This window comes from Meles meles, chromosome 17 (assembly GCF_922984935.1).
Source record: "Meles meles chromosome 17, mMelMel3.1 paternal haplotype, whole genome shotgun sequence".
In the NCBI taxonomy this organism is placed as follows: Eukaryota; Metazoa; Chordata; class Mammalia; order Carnivora; family Mustelidae; genus Meles; species Meles meles.
Window position 1 is genome coordinate 15,318,517 of NC_060082.1, and position 18,340 is coordinate 15,336,856.

The window sequence follows — 18,340 nt, forward strand, 5'->3', positions numbered from 1 at the left end:
TAAGATTTTATTTATTTGAAAGAGAGAGAAGTAGAACATGAGCAAGGGGTGGCGGACAGGGAGAGGGAGATGCAGGCTCCCTTCTGAGCAGGGAGCCCATCATGGGGTTCCTATCCCATGACCCCAGGATCATGACCTGAGCCGAAGGCAGGTGCTTAACTGACTGAGCCACCCAGGCTACCCAGTCCAATGGTTTAGTAAAATTTCTCTGGAACACATCCATGCTTGTTCTCTGCTTTCATACTACAGTAGCAGAGTTGAGCAGTTGTGACCTGGGCCATTTGTACCACAAAATAAAATCACTTGGCTTGCAGATAAACAATGTTTATTCTCTACCTCTTTACAGAAAAAATTTGTCAATCTTTGATGTAGAGAGTTGTTAATTGTCTGCTTAATTAGCCTAGAATATTATTGTTAAATTTTTATATTCTGTATTAGAGAAGTACCATTGAATATCACCAATGATGGCACCAACACTAATAAAAGAAATATTTACAAGACGCATTTTATATTAGCAACTTCAACTGAATTATATCCATATGTTATACATTTTTGGTATATCTCTAGCTTTGAATATTTCTGCCCTTTGTATTCATTTCTGTTTATTTCCAAATATGGTTATAACAAATTTAACCAGTATCTAAAGGAACAGCATATTCTCAAAAAAGTTATGAAGGCATGGCAGCCAGAGCTGCTTAAATATATGGGACAAATAATTATATATACCTGTGAATTCCCTGGTAGATATCACAGCATAAAACTAAAATATGTAGGTTCATATCTAGATATATAAACACAGAGATATATCATTGAGCCATTGAAATAATTTGTTTTCATTCTTTTCCAACTGAAGAAAGTAGTGAAGTAGGAAATTAACTCAAGAAAGATTGCTGAAATATTGTTATTATGAAATACAAGGTTATGCACTTAAAATAATAGTGGTGATAATTTCTTACAGGTGCATCAGACAAAGATCAGTTTCTTCATCAATGGTTTGGAGGAGGATAATTCAGCATTTGATGCAAGAACTCTAAGTGGTTCAATTATAGATTTTGCCTCTGGTACTACGCAAATAGGACAGAGTTTAAATGGTAAGTTTCTGACTTCAGATTTTATCCAATTACTGTATTCCTAAAGAAAGTGTCAAAAATAGTATTTTAAAATATCTAGGTTTATTTGTTTCCTGGGGTTGCTGCCACAAATTGGCAGCAACTGGGTGGAAGCTTATAAAAGCAGAAATTTGTCCTCTTCCCACAGTTCTGGAGCCTATAAATCTGAAATTAAGGGTTTGCAGTATTGCTTTTTTTCTAGAGGTTCCTCCAGAACCTCCCTTTTTGTGCCTCCCCTTTTTTGATGGCTTCTGGAAATCCATGGTGCTCCTTGGTTGTAGCTGCACAGACCTGATCTTTGCCTCTAAGTTCACCTGACCTTCTCCTCTGAGTTCTCTTCTCTTCTCGTCTCCTGTCCTCTCCCCTCTTCTCTTCTCTTCTCTTCCCTTTTCTTCCCTTCTCTTCTCTTCCCTTCCCTTCTCTTCAGGAGGACTTGTGGCTAAATTTAGCATCCCCCTCCCCCTCCCAATCCTATATGCTTTCCTGTCCAAATCCTTCATTACATATGCAAAGACCCTATTTCCAATATGGTCACAGTCACAGGTTCCACGTGGACATCTATTTTGGAGGTCACTATTCAAATTGCTATACTAGGGAAATTTTAAAATCAAACTGCAACCTATTAAGACCAATTTTTAAGTAAGAACAATATATGATAAACTATATTTTCTCAATTTTGGTGTGAATTTTAAAGTAGGATTTAGAGAAGTAGAGACTGAAAAATAATATTCAACAATAATAAGCTGGATTTATGGTGTTCATATCTTCCGACCATAAAAGCAGACCATATAGGTTTAAAAGATATATACTACACCCTGAATAAAAACAGAAATTGAATTTAGAATTATTTTGAAATAATTAGCACAATTGTCTATAAATTGCCTATACTTTAAAAATGGAATTGTTATTTTATGGTATTAAATAATAGATACTCATTATAAGAAAATTCACCCAATACAGAACTCTATGAAATAGAGAATATTTTACATTTTTCTACCTTCATAGATACAGTTAATTTTTTTATACCCTTCCAGAATTTTAGTACATATCTCTGGAGATATGATTATAAATATAATTTTCCAAAAATGAAATTATAATACATATGCTTTTCTGAGCCCTCTAAAAATAAATACTTCCCCTCCAAATGTTATGGACAATATTCCATGTTAATATGCCTCCTCGTTTAAAATGGCTGCATTGTGCACAATTCTGTAGCTGTAATAAGAACTTTAAAACAAGATCCTATTAATGAACATTTAGATTATTCTTTATATTTCAATATTATTAGCAGTTATTTGCCAGAAATAATTATATATGTCTATGTTTCTATAGCCCTGTGTCTGTATCTACTACTACACGCATACACACATATATACCTACCTATGCATTTGAGCAATTGTCTGCACAGTTCCTTAACACCTTAAACTTTGGTGTCAGTCTGCCTGAATTCACATCCCATCTCTCTACTCAGTAGCCATATGATTTGGAACAACTTTTCAATGACTAAAATGTAGTAGCCACAAATTTAATTTGTGTGTATTTTAAGTTTTTATCTTTTTTGGCATTTTTTTTAATTTATTTTTTCAGCGTAACAGTATTCATTGTTTTTGCACAACACCCAGTGCTCCATGCAATACGTGCCCTCCCTATTACCCACCACCTGTTTCCCCAACCTCCCACCCCTGACCCTTCAAAACCCTCAGGTTGTTTTTCAGAGTCCATAGTCTCTTATGGTTCGCCTCCCCCTCCAATTTTTTTTTTTTTATAAACATATAATGTATTTTTATCCCCAGGGGTACAGGTCTGTGAATCGCCAGGTTTACACATTTCACAGCACTCACGATAGCACATACCCTCCCCAATGCCCATAACCCCCTCCCCCTCTCCCAATTAAGTTTTTATCTTGATTCTACTTACTTCACATCACTGTTACGTTCGCTGCAGGGTATAATACAGTGATTCGACATTTTCAAGCATCACCCTGTGCTCAACACCACCACTGCCCTCCCTGACCCCCGTCATCTGTCTAATTCATCCCCCTGCCCCCTCCCTTCTGGTCAGCATCATTTTGTTTTCTGTAATTAAGAGTCTGTTTCTTGATTTGCCTCTCTATCTTCTTTTTCTTTTTTTTACATTTGCTTATGTATTGTGTTACTTAAATTCCACATATGAGTGAAATCATATGGTATTTGTCTTCCTCTGGCTGACGTATTTCACTCAGCATTATGTTCTCTAGTTCCTCCATATCATTGCAAAATGGCAAGATTTCTTTCTTTTTATGGCTGAATGGTATTCCACTCTGTGTATGTGTGTGTGCATGTATGTGTGCAGGTGTGTGCGTCTCACATCTTCGTTTTCCATTCATCAATCAGTGGACACTTTGGCTGCTTCCATGTCTTGGCTATTGTGAACAATGCTGCTATAAATATAGGGTGCATGTATCCCTTGAATGGGAGTTCTTGTATTCTTTTAGTTTCCCCAAATTTAAATGATAATGATGACATTACAGTTCCATTGTGAGGATCAAATGAGGCTATGTATTAAGTACATACATTAAAAAGCATTACTGTTTTTCCAGAATCTGGCACACTGTGTTTGCTGAAAACTTAATGGTATTCTTTGATCAACAAAAGTTCCTAATTTACTAATTTTTCTTTTATGCTTAGTATTTTTTAAGCCCTGTTTAGGATATCTTTGCAAACCCTGATCTCATGGAGATATTCTTTCTACAATTTAATTAGAAATGCCATAATTTAACCTCTCAAATTTGGATTTTTTTTTCCCTTTTTATTAATTTTTTCAGCGTAACAGTATTCATTCTTTTTGCACAACACCCAGTGCTCCATGCAAAACATGCCCTCCCCATCACCCACCACCTGTTCCCCCAACCTCCCACCCCTGACCCTTCAAAACCCTCAGGTTGTTTTTCAGAGTCCATAGTCTCTTATGGTTCGCCTCCCCTCCCCAATGTCCATAGCCCGCTCCCCCTCTCCCAATCCCACCTCCCCCCAGCAACCCCCAGTTTGTTTTGTGAGATTAAGAGTCATTTATGGTTTGTCTCCCTCCCAATCCCATCTTGTTTCATTTATTCTTCTCCTATCCCCCTACCCCCCCATGTTGCTTCTCCATGTCCTCATATCAGGGAGATCATATGATAGATTTGTTTTCTATCTGAATTTATTTTTGGGTGTGGTACAAGGTAGGGGTCAAGATTCATTTCTTATTTCTCACCTGAATTTTTAACTGACCCAGAACCATTTTCATTAAACAGATCATTTCTTTACTACCCTGTAGTACATGGTAACTGCAACAGACCATATACCTGTATATGTGGAGATGGGTTTGTTCCTGAGCTATTTTGTTCCAATGATTTTTTTTTGCCCATACTTGAGTCAAAATATTTAGTTTTCATAGCTGTAATTTTACAGAAGTCTTAAAATATGAAAGAATTTAATTTTTGAATTATTTTTCCTTTTAGTATTTTCTTGGCTATTATATGAATTTTAGAAGTGGTTTTATAATTTTCACAAAAATTCTGCTGAGATTTGAATCATTAACTCAATTTTGGGAAAATGGGCATCTATATGTATCAGATCTTCCAATCCATGAATTTAATGCATTTCTTAATTTCTTCCAACATTGTTAATTTTTGGCCAGAAGTCTCACTCATTTGTAAGACTTACTTCTATGTACTCATTGGTTTTTTTTTCATGTGATTATATGGAGTATTGTTTTCAAACTTCATTTTCTATTATATAAAAATATCATCAGTTTTTATACTGACCTCACTAAATTTTAATTCTAATAGTTACATAGCCCTATCAGTTGTAAATAGCAGACATTCAGTTTTTTTCAGATACTGTCAATAAATGCATAAGTGATCATGGCTTTTGAGTTGTCATGTAGATATTTATAGATGTTATTAATTTTGAAGTAATGTAAAGTTTCAATTTGCATTCCCCTATGGCCCAAGTTGTCTAGAAGTGATCTAGTTTATTTAAAAAAAAAAAAAAAAGGTGTGTATTTTTGATATTCAAAATACATTCTAAAACTCTGTGGTTAAATTTCCTACCTTTGGTGTCAAAAAAATTAGAATTAAATCCAATCCCACTTGTGTCTTTGATGAAAATATGTATCCTTTGTAAATCTTAGGTTTCTGATCTACGAAATAATGTTTTAATAAATAGTCGATAGGACTATAACAAGAATTATTTGAGATCATGTGTGGGTAGAATATGTTGCTTATCTTAGAGTAAATGTTCAGTGAGTGGCAGCTATTATTAACCTCCTTGAACACCTATTTTCTTATAAGTAGGGATAATGATATCTTTCTATAGGATTGTTGAGAGATCTGAAGACAAATACCTAGACATAACTCTATTTTAATTTGTATATGTTCTTCGATCAAACTAAACTTATGTGATGAAGTAATTGAAGGAAACTATATATTTATATATATATTTATAACTATATATTTAGAAACTGGGTTTGAGTAATTAGTGTATTGGAGAATTTTATAAAGTACTCTGCATACAGAATCTCTTAATAAAACATTAAATCTTGTGGGCCTTATTTCAATATTTATTCCCCATTAGTACATCTAAAAGTGTTTTATTGCACCAAATGTTGCTCAAAGTATCTGAAAGTGCTATAAATTAGTCCGCTATGCACTGTGGGGTTGAAATGACTTGATTCTATTCTTCTTCAGTATACTAAATGTTGAGTGAATGCTGCAAAAGGACAGTGTGGACGGAATATGATATTTGTTTTTAAACTATGTAAAAATAAATTAACTTTGGATTAGAAAGCACACCATTGGAAAAGGGTTTATTTCAAATGTTGCTTAGTTTTTATTACAGTTTTCTCCTTAAGATTTGGGCATCAGAGTGCTATAAGGGAAAGGGTATTTTAAAATAATTTTTGTCTTTATTCTATCAATTTATAGGTACAGTTGTACCTACTGTATCTTTTCTCTAATTAGAGATGGCATATAGACTGGCTCATTACTTCTGCCTAATGAGCCAGGCTCCAAGCCACCTCTCTCATCAGAAAAGAGATAGGTACAGAATGTTCCCGTGGACTTATTATAAATCATTTTCTTTCTCTCGCTTGCTCCCTTTTTTAATCAAAAAATTAAGTCACTGTCCTCCATACTTTTGTCCATATCCAAGATGGTTTCATTCCGGAGAGGTAATTGTGCAGGAGATTACTGCGAGCTGAATTAAGGGTGCTCTCATGCAGGGCCAGGCCGGCTGTCTCTGCTTTGGAATAGACACTGTCTCAAACCCAGGCATAGCAAATGAAGGCCTCTACGAGATCAAGATGTCTTTCCTCTCCTTTCTCTGCTTGGGTTTAAGTTGTTTCCCTGTTTCTGTACCCAGGAAGAGACAACTTTTCACATGAGTGTTGGCTTGCTACAGAGCTTTGTGTGTGTGGGTGGAGTGGGGGGTTTCTCATCTCTAACTACCATAACTTTCTTAAAAAATATGTTGCCAATGACACTTTTCTCTTGCTGCAGGCCCTGTCTTTGCCTCCTGTAGGATATTAATCAACGACCAGAGAAATGCTGTTTAATGTGGTTGGGCTAATTTTTTAATATACGAATAGAAACACCTTAGACCATCTCTATCAACTGGTATGTGTCAGTTCCTACTTAGAGCACTTTCTTCCAGGGCAGGTTAATTTAAATGCCTCCAGCTGGGCATTAAACCTAGAGGAGTTATGGCAACAAACGTAATTATAATCTCTAATTTCACTGTGGTATAAACTATAACAGCTGCCCAAATTTTGGGTTTAAAATACAAAATTATATGAATCAAACTTTTTTAGGGCTTCTTCTGAACTCATTTATCAACAGAGTTCTAATTTCCCTATGTTATGTATTTAAAGGTATGAAGCACTTTCTTGGGAAAGTAATTGGATGTTTAAGAATCAATGAAGATTTGTTGTTTATCTGAGAAAGTGAACACACAGGAAATAAAAGAATAATCATCTTAAAGCTAACACCAACTTCCTTTCCCTTCCATGTTTTCTGCTGTGTATTAATTCATCTGCTTGCTTTTCGTTTGTTAGTTGAAATACTACTTTTAACTTCTGCTGGCATTCCATAGGTTAACATGTGTAAGCTCAGCTAGGTATAGAAGACAGGAGAGGAAAATATCGAAGCATCTGGCATTTTCCTTGCAGTTCAGATTATGATAAAATTTTTCTGAGAGAATTCTTTTGGAAATAGATTAAAGAAGAAAAAAATATAGGAATTGGTTAATTAAGGCAGGCTAATGGAATAGAAGAATAGTACAGAAACACAGAATATATAGCTGAAGAGGAGTTTAATGAAAGATTGAGGTAGTGTTTCAGATTGTCCTAGAAAAGACATCTAACAATAAATCAGGACAATTGGCTAACAGTGTTACAAAAATTAAAAAATAAGTGCATGCCTTACAGCCATACTAAAAAAAAAAAAGGCAGATGAGTTAAAATTTAAATGTAAAGAATATAATCATGAAGTAGTGGAGGAAAATGGGAGCAAATGTTTCTACAATCCTGGCGTATTGAAGACATTTATTAACATGATACCGTGGCCAGAAACACTGAAGGAAAATATTGAAAACATTGGACTAACAAACTGAGAATTTAAAACTCAAACAACACAACATTTTGTACTTAGTTTGTCAAGGAATAAAAAAGAGATGATATTAGTGTGGAAAGAGTTTAGGATAATCTGGCAAACTATAAAAAGTAAAAATGTGAACACTACTTCATCCACGATTTGTACTTCCGGGGTATATCTCAAGAATATAAGTAGAGAAGGTCTTAATTATATATACTCAAAAGTGCTCACTGTAGAATTAAAATAGCAAATAACTGGAACCAATTAAAAAATTCAAAAGGGAGTTGATTGAACAAATGTCAAATTATACCTACAATGGAAAAAGCCTGTACAACTAAGAGAAAGGGAATATGTCTATTTGTAGAGGCATGGCTCTAGGTTCATAGTATGTTATTACATGAAAAAGCAAGTGCATAGTATAATATACTCTAAATTGAACATGGGTTGACAAAACATAAATCTACACCAGACATTTAAGTTATTGTACATACAAATTATTATTGCTGTAATAATTATTGTCTAAGAAGCAAGGCACGAGATTTAGAATTAGACAGATAGGGGTTTGAATCCCAGCTCTGCTTCTTAAAAGCCAAGTGACTTTGGCAAGGAATTTCACTTCTCAATCCAATTTCCTGATTTGTCTTCCTAAATTTTCTAACTTGTCATGTGTATGCATAGTTTTCAAAGTACATGTAAAACTTACAAATAATAGGTATTTAATTCATGTTAGGTACTTAATAAAATGTTGCTGCCATACATATTAATGTTAATATTGTTAATTTAGATATTAAGTTTATTGATTTTGTGAAATTTAAGTATTTTTAAATAATGATCATTAGCAGTGTTTCATTTTTTGGCTCAAAGTCAAAATTTTCCTGGAGTGCAGAGGGATAAAATATTAAATTTAGAGTAATGATGTGCTAGGTGTTTGGAAGTACAGTAATCTGTGTAGGTAAACCCCATGAAATAATTTCTTTTTTTCTGTAAAGATTTGACCTCTCTGATACGCTTCATTGTTTCCTGCAAATCCTATATTCCTCCTACTGTTATTTCTCTTTACTCTGAAGAGCTTCCTTTTCCACTTTTTATAATTTAGTCAGGGGGAAACAAACTCAAGTTTTGTGAAAATGTCGTAGTTTATCTCTGTTTTTGAAGGATACTTTCACCAGGTATAGAATTGGTAATTGTTATTTTTTTCAACACCTTAAAGAATTTTGATTTACTGCCTTCTAGCCTTCATGTTTCTGGTGGGAAATCAGCTATGATTCCTATCAGTGTTCCCTTGTATGTGGTATGTTGTTTTTCTCTTACTGCTTTTAAGATTTCCTCTTCGATGTTAACAGTTTGACTAAGTTGAGCCTATGCATAGTTTTTATTATATTACCCTGGTTGAGGTTTGATCAGGATCTTAGATGTGTAAGTTGATGTTTTCATTAGATTTGAAAGTTCTAGGTAATTACTTCTTTAAACTTTTCTTTCCTTTTTTCCATTTTCTCTCTCCTTTTCCTCTTGAACTTCAGTTAAATTTTTTTAGAGCACTGGATATCATCTCACAGGTCCAGAGCATTTTTGTTTGTTTACTTGTTTTTGTCTTCCCTACTGTTTTGTCTTGGTGGTTCTCTTTGCATATTTTGTTTTGCCCTGTCCTGAAATGCACTGATCATTTTTCTCTTTTTTATCTAGGTTACTGTTAAGCCTATGTAGAAAATGCTTCATTTTTAATATCATACTTTTCATTTCCAGCATTCCCATTTGGTTCCCTTTTTTTTTTTGTAGATTCTGTTTCTCTATCCAAATTTCCCCATCTAGTCACACATTCTAGTCATTCTCCACTTTCACTAGATCTTTTGGTATTTTTGTCTTAGGTATTTTCAAGTCCTTATTTGATAATTTCAGTGTCTGGGCCATGTCTGCATCACTGTCTATTGATGGCTTCCTCTCTTAACAATGGGCCACATTTTCTTCATGTGTCTGAAAATACTTTTGTGCTAGATACTTTGTATATAGGACTGGAAACACAGTGGATAATATTTACTCGAGAAAATGTTACTGCTGGTTCTGTCAGGCTTCTAAAGAGAGAAAGAGAGAGAGAATGTTGGGGGGGAAATGAATAGGAAAAGAACAGCATCAAACTGATTTGAAGTTGACCTGGATGTGGGCTTTATTACAGTTCCGTTATTATGTCATTCACCACTGGTTTCAGATGTTTGAAGATAGAGTCAGCATGGGTGTGGTTGGGCTCTTTAGAATTCTACACTCTATTCAGACTAGTATGGCGGACTATCCCACCTCTTGCTTTCTCTTATGGAGTCAAGCAATCCTGGTGTCCCAACTCTCCTGTGAAAGTCTTGGTACTTTGTAGACTTTAATTCATTTACATTGTGCTTTACTTTCTAATGGGTTAAAAAATAATTTTATAGGGGCACCCAGTGGCTCAGTTGGTTAAGCATCTGCCTTTGGCTCAGGTCATGATCCCTAGGGTCCTGGGATCCAGTCCTACACTGGGCTCCCTGCTTAGCTGGGAGTTTGCTTCTCTCTTTCCCTCTCTGCTCTCTCTCTCTGTCAAATAAATAAATAAAATCTTTTAAAAAAGTAATTGTATAGCTTATCTGACATATTTTGATTGTTGCATATTTCTATAATTTTTAAGTTTTTATTTATTTGAGAGAGAGAGAGAGAGAGAGAGAGACTGGAGTGAGAGAGAGCAAAAGTAGGAGAGGGAGAAGCAGGCTCCCTGCTGAGTGGGGAGCCTAATGCGCAGCTCTATCCCAGGACCCTGGGATCATGACCTGAGCAGAGGGCAGATATTTAAGTGATTGAGCCACCCAGGCGCCCCAAAAATTTCTGTATCTTAATCTGAAGTTGAAGTCCAGACACTATTGTAACATCTAATGGAACTTTTCTAGTATTAATGGAACATTTCAAAGAATATGGATATGTTGTTATTTTTCCATCAATTTTATTTTTCTTGACTAACTCCCACTTTCCACCAGACAATGTTTTGTTTCTTTGCTCCTCTTTTAAAGCAAACCCCCTCAGAGTTTTGTCAGTGATAGCTGTCTTTAATTCTTCTTTCCCAATTCTACTGTCTGTAGTCAAGCTTTAGCTCACCACTATAAACTATACTTGCCAAATCTCTGTTGACCTTGACATCATAAACTAATAGTTAATTTCAAATCTTTATCCTATTTGACCCATCAACGTCAATTAATGAGTTGAGATCACTCCTTCCTTGGTATACTTTCTTCACTTGGCATCTAAGACCACATTATCTCCTGGCTTGCCTCTGAGTTTCTACTTGCTACTTCTCAATTTGATTTTCTGCTTCCTCTTTATCCACTTAACTTCTTAATATTGGAATCCCAGGCCTCACACCTTGGCTCTCTTCCCAAGTCTATATACATGCATTTCCTTAAACATCAACTCCAGATTAACAGTTTTAAATATCATCTAAATGGCTTGAGTTTTAAATTAAAATCTACTTTCCTTCCTTCTTCCCCCAGCTTCTTTCCTAAGTTCCCAACTGCTGCATCAGGCTATCTCAAATCTCCATTTGGATGCTTAATTTATATGTCAAACTTATTTTTTCACAAATGGGACTTCTTTTTTTTTTTAATTTTTTTAATTAATTAATTAATTTCTTTTTATTTGTTTATTTACAGTATAACAGTGTTCATTGTTTTGGCATCACACCCAGTGCTCCATGCAGTACGTGCCCTCCCTATTACCCACCACCTGGTTCCTCAACCTCCCACCCCCCCCAACCCCCCCCCCACCACCCCTTCATAACCCTCTGGTTGTTTTTCAGAGTCCGTAGTCTCTCATGGTTCATCTCCCCTTCCAGTTTCCCTCAACTCCCTCTCCTCTCCATCTCCCCATGTCCTCCATGTTATTTGTTATGCTCCACAAATAAGTGAGACCATATGATACTTGACTCTCTCTGCTTGACTTATTTCGCTCAGCATAATTTCTTCCAGTCCCGTCCATGTTGCTACAAAAGTTGGGTATTCGTCCTTTCTGATGGAGGCATAATACTCCATTGTGTATATGGACCACATCTTCCTTATCCATTCATCCGTTGAAGGGCATCTTGGTTCTTTCCACAGTTTGGCGACCGTAGCCATTGCTGCAATAAACATTGGGGTACAAATGGCCCTTCTTTTCACTACATCTGTATCTTTGGGGTAAATACCCAGCAGTGCAATTGCAGGGTCATAGGGAAGCTCTATTTTTAATTTCTTCAGGAATCTCCACACTGTTCTCCAAAGTGGCTGCACTAACTTGCATTCCCACCAACAGTGGAAGAGGGTTCCCCTTTCTCCATATCCTCTCCAACACACGTTGTTTCCTGTCTTGCTAATTTTGGCCATTCTAACTGGTGTTAGGTGGTATCTCAATGTGGTTTTAATTTGAATCTCCCTGATGGCTAGTGATGATGAACATTTTTTCATGTGTCTGATAGCCATTTGTATGTCTTCATTGGAGAAGTGTCTGTTCATATCTTCTGCCCATTTTTTGATATGATTATCTGTTTTGTGTGTGTTGAGTTTGAGAAGTTCTTTATAGATCCTGGATATCAACTTTTTGTCTGTACTGTCATTTGCAAATATCTTCTCCCATTCCGTGGGTTGCCTCTTTGTTTTGTTGACTGTTTCCTTTGCTGTGCAGAAGCTTTTGATCTTGATGAAGTCCCAAAAGTTCATTTTTGCTTTTGTTTCCTTGGCCTTTGGAGACATATCTTGAAAGAAGTTGCTGTGGCTGATATCGAAGAGGTTACTGCCTATGTTCTCCTCTAGGATTCTGATAGATTCCTGTCTCACGTTGAGGTCTTTTATCCATTTCGAGTTTATCTTTGTGTATGGTGTAAGAGAATGGTCGAGTTTCATTCTTCTACATATCGCTGTCCAGTTTTCCCAGCACAAACGGGACTTCTGATGTTTTAGACCTCTCACTGTGACCCACACACTTCCATAATCCTCCTTTCTCAGGTAAGGGCAATTTTATTTTTCCACTAATTCAGAACAAAAGATTGGAGTCATCCTTGCCAGTTCTTCTCACATGTGATATGTTACATGCCAGAAGAGTCCTGTTTATGTTACTTTCAAAATATATCCAGATTTTGATGCCTTTCACCACCTCCACTAGAATCATCAAAGTCCAGGGCATGGTTGCTGCTTTTGCCTGGATTACTGCAAAGTTTTTAACTGCCTCCAGTTTGGCCCTCCACTTTATTCCCAACACAGTAGCCAGGGTTGTTCTATTACACACGAGTCAGACCTCCTTACTTCTCTGTTCAAAATGCTCTATAGTTTTCCTACATCACCAGAGTGAAGGCCATTATTTTTAAGATGGCCTGTAAGACCTACATGATCTGAATGCAGTTACTTCTCTGGCTTTACTATTACTATCATTTCTTGTGTTTAATTTGTCTCATGAAAATTGATATTGTTGCTATTTCTTGAATATGTGAAGCACACTTCTGTGTTAGGGTCTTTGCAGTATTCACTATTCGTTTAGTCTGGAAGTCTTTACCTCCTGATGTCCACAGGATTGACTCCCTCTCTTATTTGAGTCTGCTCAAATATCACGTTCTTAATGAAATCTTCCCTACCACCTTGTTTAAAATTGCAAATACCAGTTAACCATTTTTGGTCCTCATTATGCTCTTTTTCCCCCCCTCCCATGGCACTTACCATTTTAACATATTATATGAGTTACTTGTCATTTTCGTTGTGTATGTATGTTTTGCCCTCTAGAATGTAAATTCTGTGAAGACAGCGACTTTTTGTTTATATTGTTCACTGATGTATCCCAAGAGCCTAGAAGATCACCTGTCCCATGGTAGCATTCAGTAAATATTTGCTGTTTACTCAGTAAATGGAGTAGGAAGATCTAAAGGGTAGAGCTTATGGATACAGCTTGAGTTAGTTTGCCAGCCTTACCTCTCTGGTAATGATCCAGAAGTGATATCTAATGAACTTATTTTGTTCATTAGAACATAAAATGTTGCAAAGCATTAGTTGGGCAGACCCTGTGACTAAAGGAGAAGAAGGGGTCAAAGATGTATCTTAAAAGGAAATTGGGAAGCTGGAGTTTTATATGTACATGGTACATATGTGAGGTGGGGAAGAGGAAGGAAGAAGAAAAAAAGAGGGAAAGGTTAATGGAGGAGAGGAGATGAGGGAAGGGAGAGCATAGTGAGTAAGCTTAGGGGAATGAGCATTGATTATTTGAGACAGAAAAGGAATATCCTAGTAGAAGTGACAGAACATCATTTGAAACTGGTGGCTGGATTTGAGGATTGATTTAGGGTTAATGATACAGAGGTAAGAATATTCCTTATAGAGGTTATTTTTGAAGTTCTAGCAGCAGACAAAATTCTTGAAGGAGAGAAATGTAGAAAAAAGAGCTACAGATAGAAGGTTGGGTGTTGGTGACAAAGAGGAGAGGCAACTGAGGACATACAGATGTGGTCTAGACGGGTTATGATATTAGAGGACAAGTGAAGAACATTTCAAGATGTTCTTCAATGATATCAAGCAGCAGAATATTAAGGAGAAGAAGTTATAAAACTGAAAATCACACCTAGGGTGGCCATCAAGAGTACACTTGCAGTCTAGGGATAGAGAAGAGGGATGAGACTGAACAATATGGAAAAGGAGGTTTTGAGCATAGATATTGGAGAAAGCTGGTTCTGAAGAGAAGTAAAGGAATTGATTGAAGTGAGCATAATATTAGTTTCTATTTTCTGGTGATTGTTTACTAACTTTGAATATTTTATGGCCATCTGTTGATTCTTCAGGCTGACAACTTTCTTTTTACTGATTTAAATAATGATTCTGGAGGTGAACTTTCAAACTTTCCTTGTTTTTAAAAGATTTTATTTATTTATTTATTTGACAGAGAGAGATCACAAGTAGGCAGAGAGGCAGGCAGAGGGAGAGAGGGAAGCAGGCTTCCCACTGAGCCCCTTGTGGGGCTCAATCCCAGGACCCAGGGATCATGACCTGTGCCTAAGGCAGAGGTTTTAACCCACTGAGCCACCCAGGCACCCCATCAAATTTTCTTAATTCAAGAAATTTTATAATAGTTATGTCTAATGCATTTGTATAATAATACCTGTATTAATTGTATGTGACTGTACATTGAACGCTTGTCTTTTGTTATTGTCTGCAGTGATAGTTTCATTTGGAGATGTATTTCCTTATTTGTTCCATAACAATGGGAGTATATTCTTATCCTTTGCTATTGGTGCCTCAAAACAACATTAACAATAGCAACAAAACTGGAAAAAAAAATTTAAGTTTTTTTTGTTTTTTGGTTTTTTCTTTTTTGGCATAAAGCCCTTACCACTTTGAGCATTAAAAAAAGTAAATGAGTAAGCTGTTTCGATACTCTGTTCTAGACTCACCATATTTTGAAGTTCTAGATTTTTATGGTTTCTTTTTAAATTTGTTTTTGAATATAATGTTTTTCTCAGTGTCACACTGAAGTAAATAGAAATCAGATAATTAACCTGATCCCTTCATGCATACCTTTATTTTCTATCTGAATTCTTGATATGAATGATGAAAGGCCATTACCTAAGTATTTGCTGAAAGGACATAGACTTTTTTTTCCTACTGCACTGAGAGTTTGTTTTTTACATATGCAAATCTATTAATGGTGTTGTCAAATGCTCAGACTTTAAGATTTGTTATTTTCAAAGATGAAGATTTTTAGTTTTATATCATATTAGATATTATTTCTAAAAAAGAATGCAGTAGTTATCTTTAATTCTTTTAACATGTGGGTAGATATCTCTATTTAAAGCCATCTATCTTAATTATTATACTTCTAGTTCTAATTCTAAAATATTTGGTTCACATGGGACAGATCTAGTCTTAGTAACTTAACCTGTTGTTATTACCATTTATTAGACTTTGGCATTTATAGTAGCATCTAACTCTCCAAAATAACTTAGAAATGTCCTGCTTTCTTTACATCAGTGATTTTTTCCAGGCAATGGACATTTATAGCATTGAAATTTCAAAATGTATTTAAACAATTTTTAAAGACTTTTAAAAATCCCTTTTCCTATTCTGTATTTACATTTATCATTCTCATGTATGTTTTATGCTTTTATTATGAGGTTGAAGCATATAGAATTGCCATTTTTATATGTAAAAAATGGCTACCTATTATCTATTTCAAATAGTTCAGCCTAATACGTATGTATTCTTAAGTAATATAATATTGGCTATTATCTTCACGCTCTCTCAAAATGTGTATGAATGGCTTCTTAGTGTATTTTCAACTTGGTTTTTGCACAAAAATTGTTTCTAAGAATTATTGATGTCTGATTCATTCATTTTAGTTACGTTGTTAATATTTCATTTTATGCATAAAAGTATGTATTATTTCTTTGTTCCCAAGTCAACAGTTAGATTTTTATCTCTTTTTATAATTTATAAAATTGTATAATTATAATCTCTCCTTGTGTACATCTGTTTTACTTCTTTCTTTCTAATCTGGGAAATATTATTTCCTCACTTAATTACCAAGGCTAGAATGTCCATAACAATGTTGCATGGAAGTGGCAAAAGTGGACTCTGTGTCTTGTCTTGTAGGGGGAAAGCATTTAGTTTCTCACCATCAAATGTAAATTTAGCTGTAGATTTTTAGAATAGCCCTTTATCAGATGAGGAAGTTCCCTTCTTTCATAGTTTGTTTTCATGACAAAGTAGTGTTGTTCTATAGATTACTGAAAAATATAATGAAATAGTATTGGAATTTGGTAAATGCCTTTCCTGTATCTATGGAGATGATCATTTGGTTTTTATCTTTTATTCTATCAATACTTTTCATTATTTAATATTCACATGTTGAACCAGCCTTGTATATCTGGGGTAAAGCTCACTTTCTTATGGTATATATTACACTTAAAAAAAAGATTTTATTTATTTATTTGACACACAGAGAGAGAGAGAGACAGCAAGAGAGGGAACATAAGCAGGGGAGTAGGAGAGGGAAAAGCAGGCTCCCAGTAGAGCAGAGAGCCCAATGTAGGGCTCGATCCCAGGACCCTGGGATCATGACCTGAGTTGAAGACAGCTGCTTAACAACTGAGCCACTCAGGTGCCTCTGTATTACTGTCTCTATGGTATATATATATATTTTATTTATGGTGCTAGATTTGGTGTACAAGTATACTGTTGAAGATTTTGCCTCTATATTTATAAAACATCTTGATCTGTAACTTTCTTTTCTTGTGATATCTTTATTGGTTTTCATATCAGAATAAGATGACATCATAGAGTCAACTCACTCTGTGAATGATTTGAGGAGTATTTCTTCATATTCTCTTTTTTGGGAGAGCTTGTAAGGGATTGGTGTTATTTCTCCTTTAAATGTTTTAAAGAATTCACCAGTTAAGGTATCTGATCCTGGATTTTCTTTGTGTTTAATTTTTTTATTACTAATTTATTCCCTTTTCTTATTAAAACTCTATTCAGATTGCTATTCTTCTTGAGTCAGTTTCCATAGTTTGTACCTTTGTAGGAATTTATTCATTTTATCTAGGTTATCTAATTGTTAGGATAGTTGTTTATAGGATTACCTTATAATCTTTTCATGTTTGTGAGGTCAGTTGTACTGTTCCTTCTTTCATTTCTCATTTTAGTAATTTGATTCTTCCTCTCCTTTTTTTCTTGGTCAATCTAGCTAAATGTTTGTCAGATTTGCTAAGCATTTTATAGAATAAACTTTTGATTTTGTTGGTTTTCCCTATTGTTTTTCTATTTTCTATTTCATTTATGTCTACTCTGATCTTTATAATTTCCTTCTTTCTACTTACTTTGAGTGGAGTTTCCTCTCCCCCTGCCCCCCCCCCCCCCCGCCCGTTTCTTAAGGTAGAATATTAGGTCATTGATTTGATTTCTTTCTTCTTTAATATAGATATTTCCAGCTATATTTCTCTTTAAGCATCACTTTACCTGAAACTCATGAAGTGTGATATGTTGTGTGCTTATTTTCATTTGTCTAAAAGTATTTTCTATGTTTTTTGTGTGTGATTCTTTTCCTGACCCAGTGGTTATTGAGAATGTATTTGGTTATGGTTTATGTGGCATATCTTTCTTCTACCTTTTAACTTCCAACCTTTTTGTTTCTTTGAGTTTATCCCTCAAAGAAAGCACATAGTTGGATCATAATTGTATCTATACCATTTACATTTAAGGTAAGTATTGTAATGATAGTTGAAATGTCACTTTGCCTTTGGCGATGTTTCCAGGAAGAAGGTGCGGTAGCTGAGGTCGACGAGGTTGCTGTCTGTGTTGTTCACATGGATTTTGATGGATTCCTGTCTCACATTGAAGTCTTTCATCCATTTTGAGTCTAATTTTGTGTGTGGTGTGAGGAAATGGTCCAGTTTCATTCTTTCATTCTTCTGCATGTGGCTGTCCAATTTTCCCTACACCATTTGTTGAAGAGGCTGTCTCCACTGGACATTCTTTCCTGCTTTGTCAAAGATTAGTTTACCATAGAGTTGAGGGTCCATTTATGGGCTCTCTATTCTGTTCCATTGATCTATGTGTCTGTTTTTGTGCCAGTACCATACTGTCTTGATGATCACAGCTTCGTA

The 18,340-nt window shown here is 35.3% G+C and overlaps 1 protein-coding gene across 1 annotated transcript in view; it reads left to right on the plus strand.

The window, feature by feature from the left end:
* USH2A (usherin) overlaps positions 1-18,340 on the plus strand; it is a 714,551-nt gene that overhangs the window by 45,715 nt on the left and 650,496 nt on the right. The window contains exon 3 of the mRNA XM_045983172.1: positions 959-1,091. Within this exon, the coding sequence (XP_045839128.1) occupies positions 959-1,091 (133 nt within the window). The remainder of the gene's footprint in view (positions 1-958; positions 1,092-18,340) is intronic.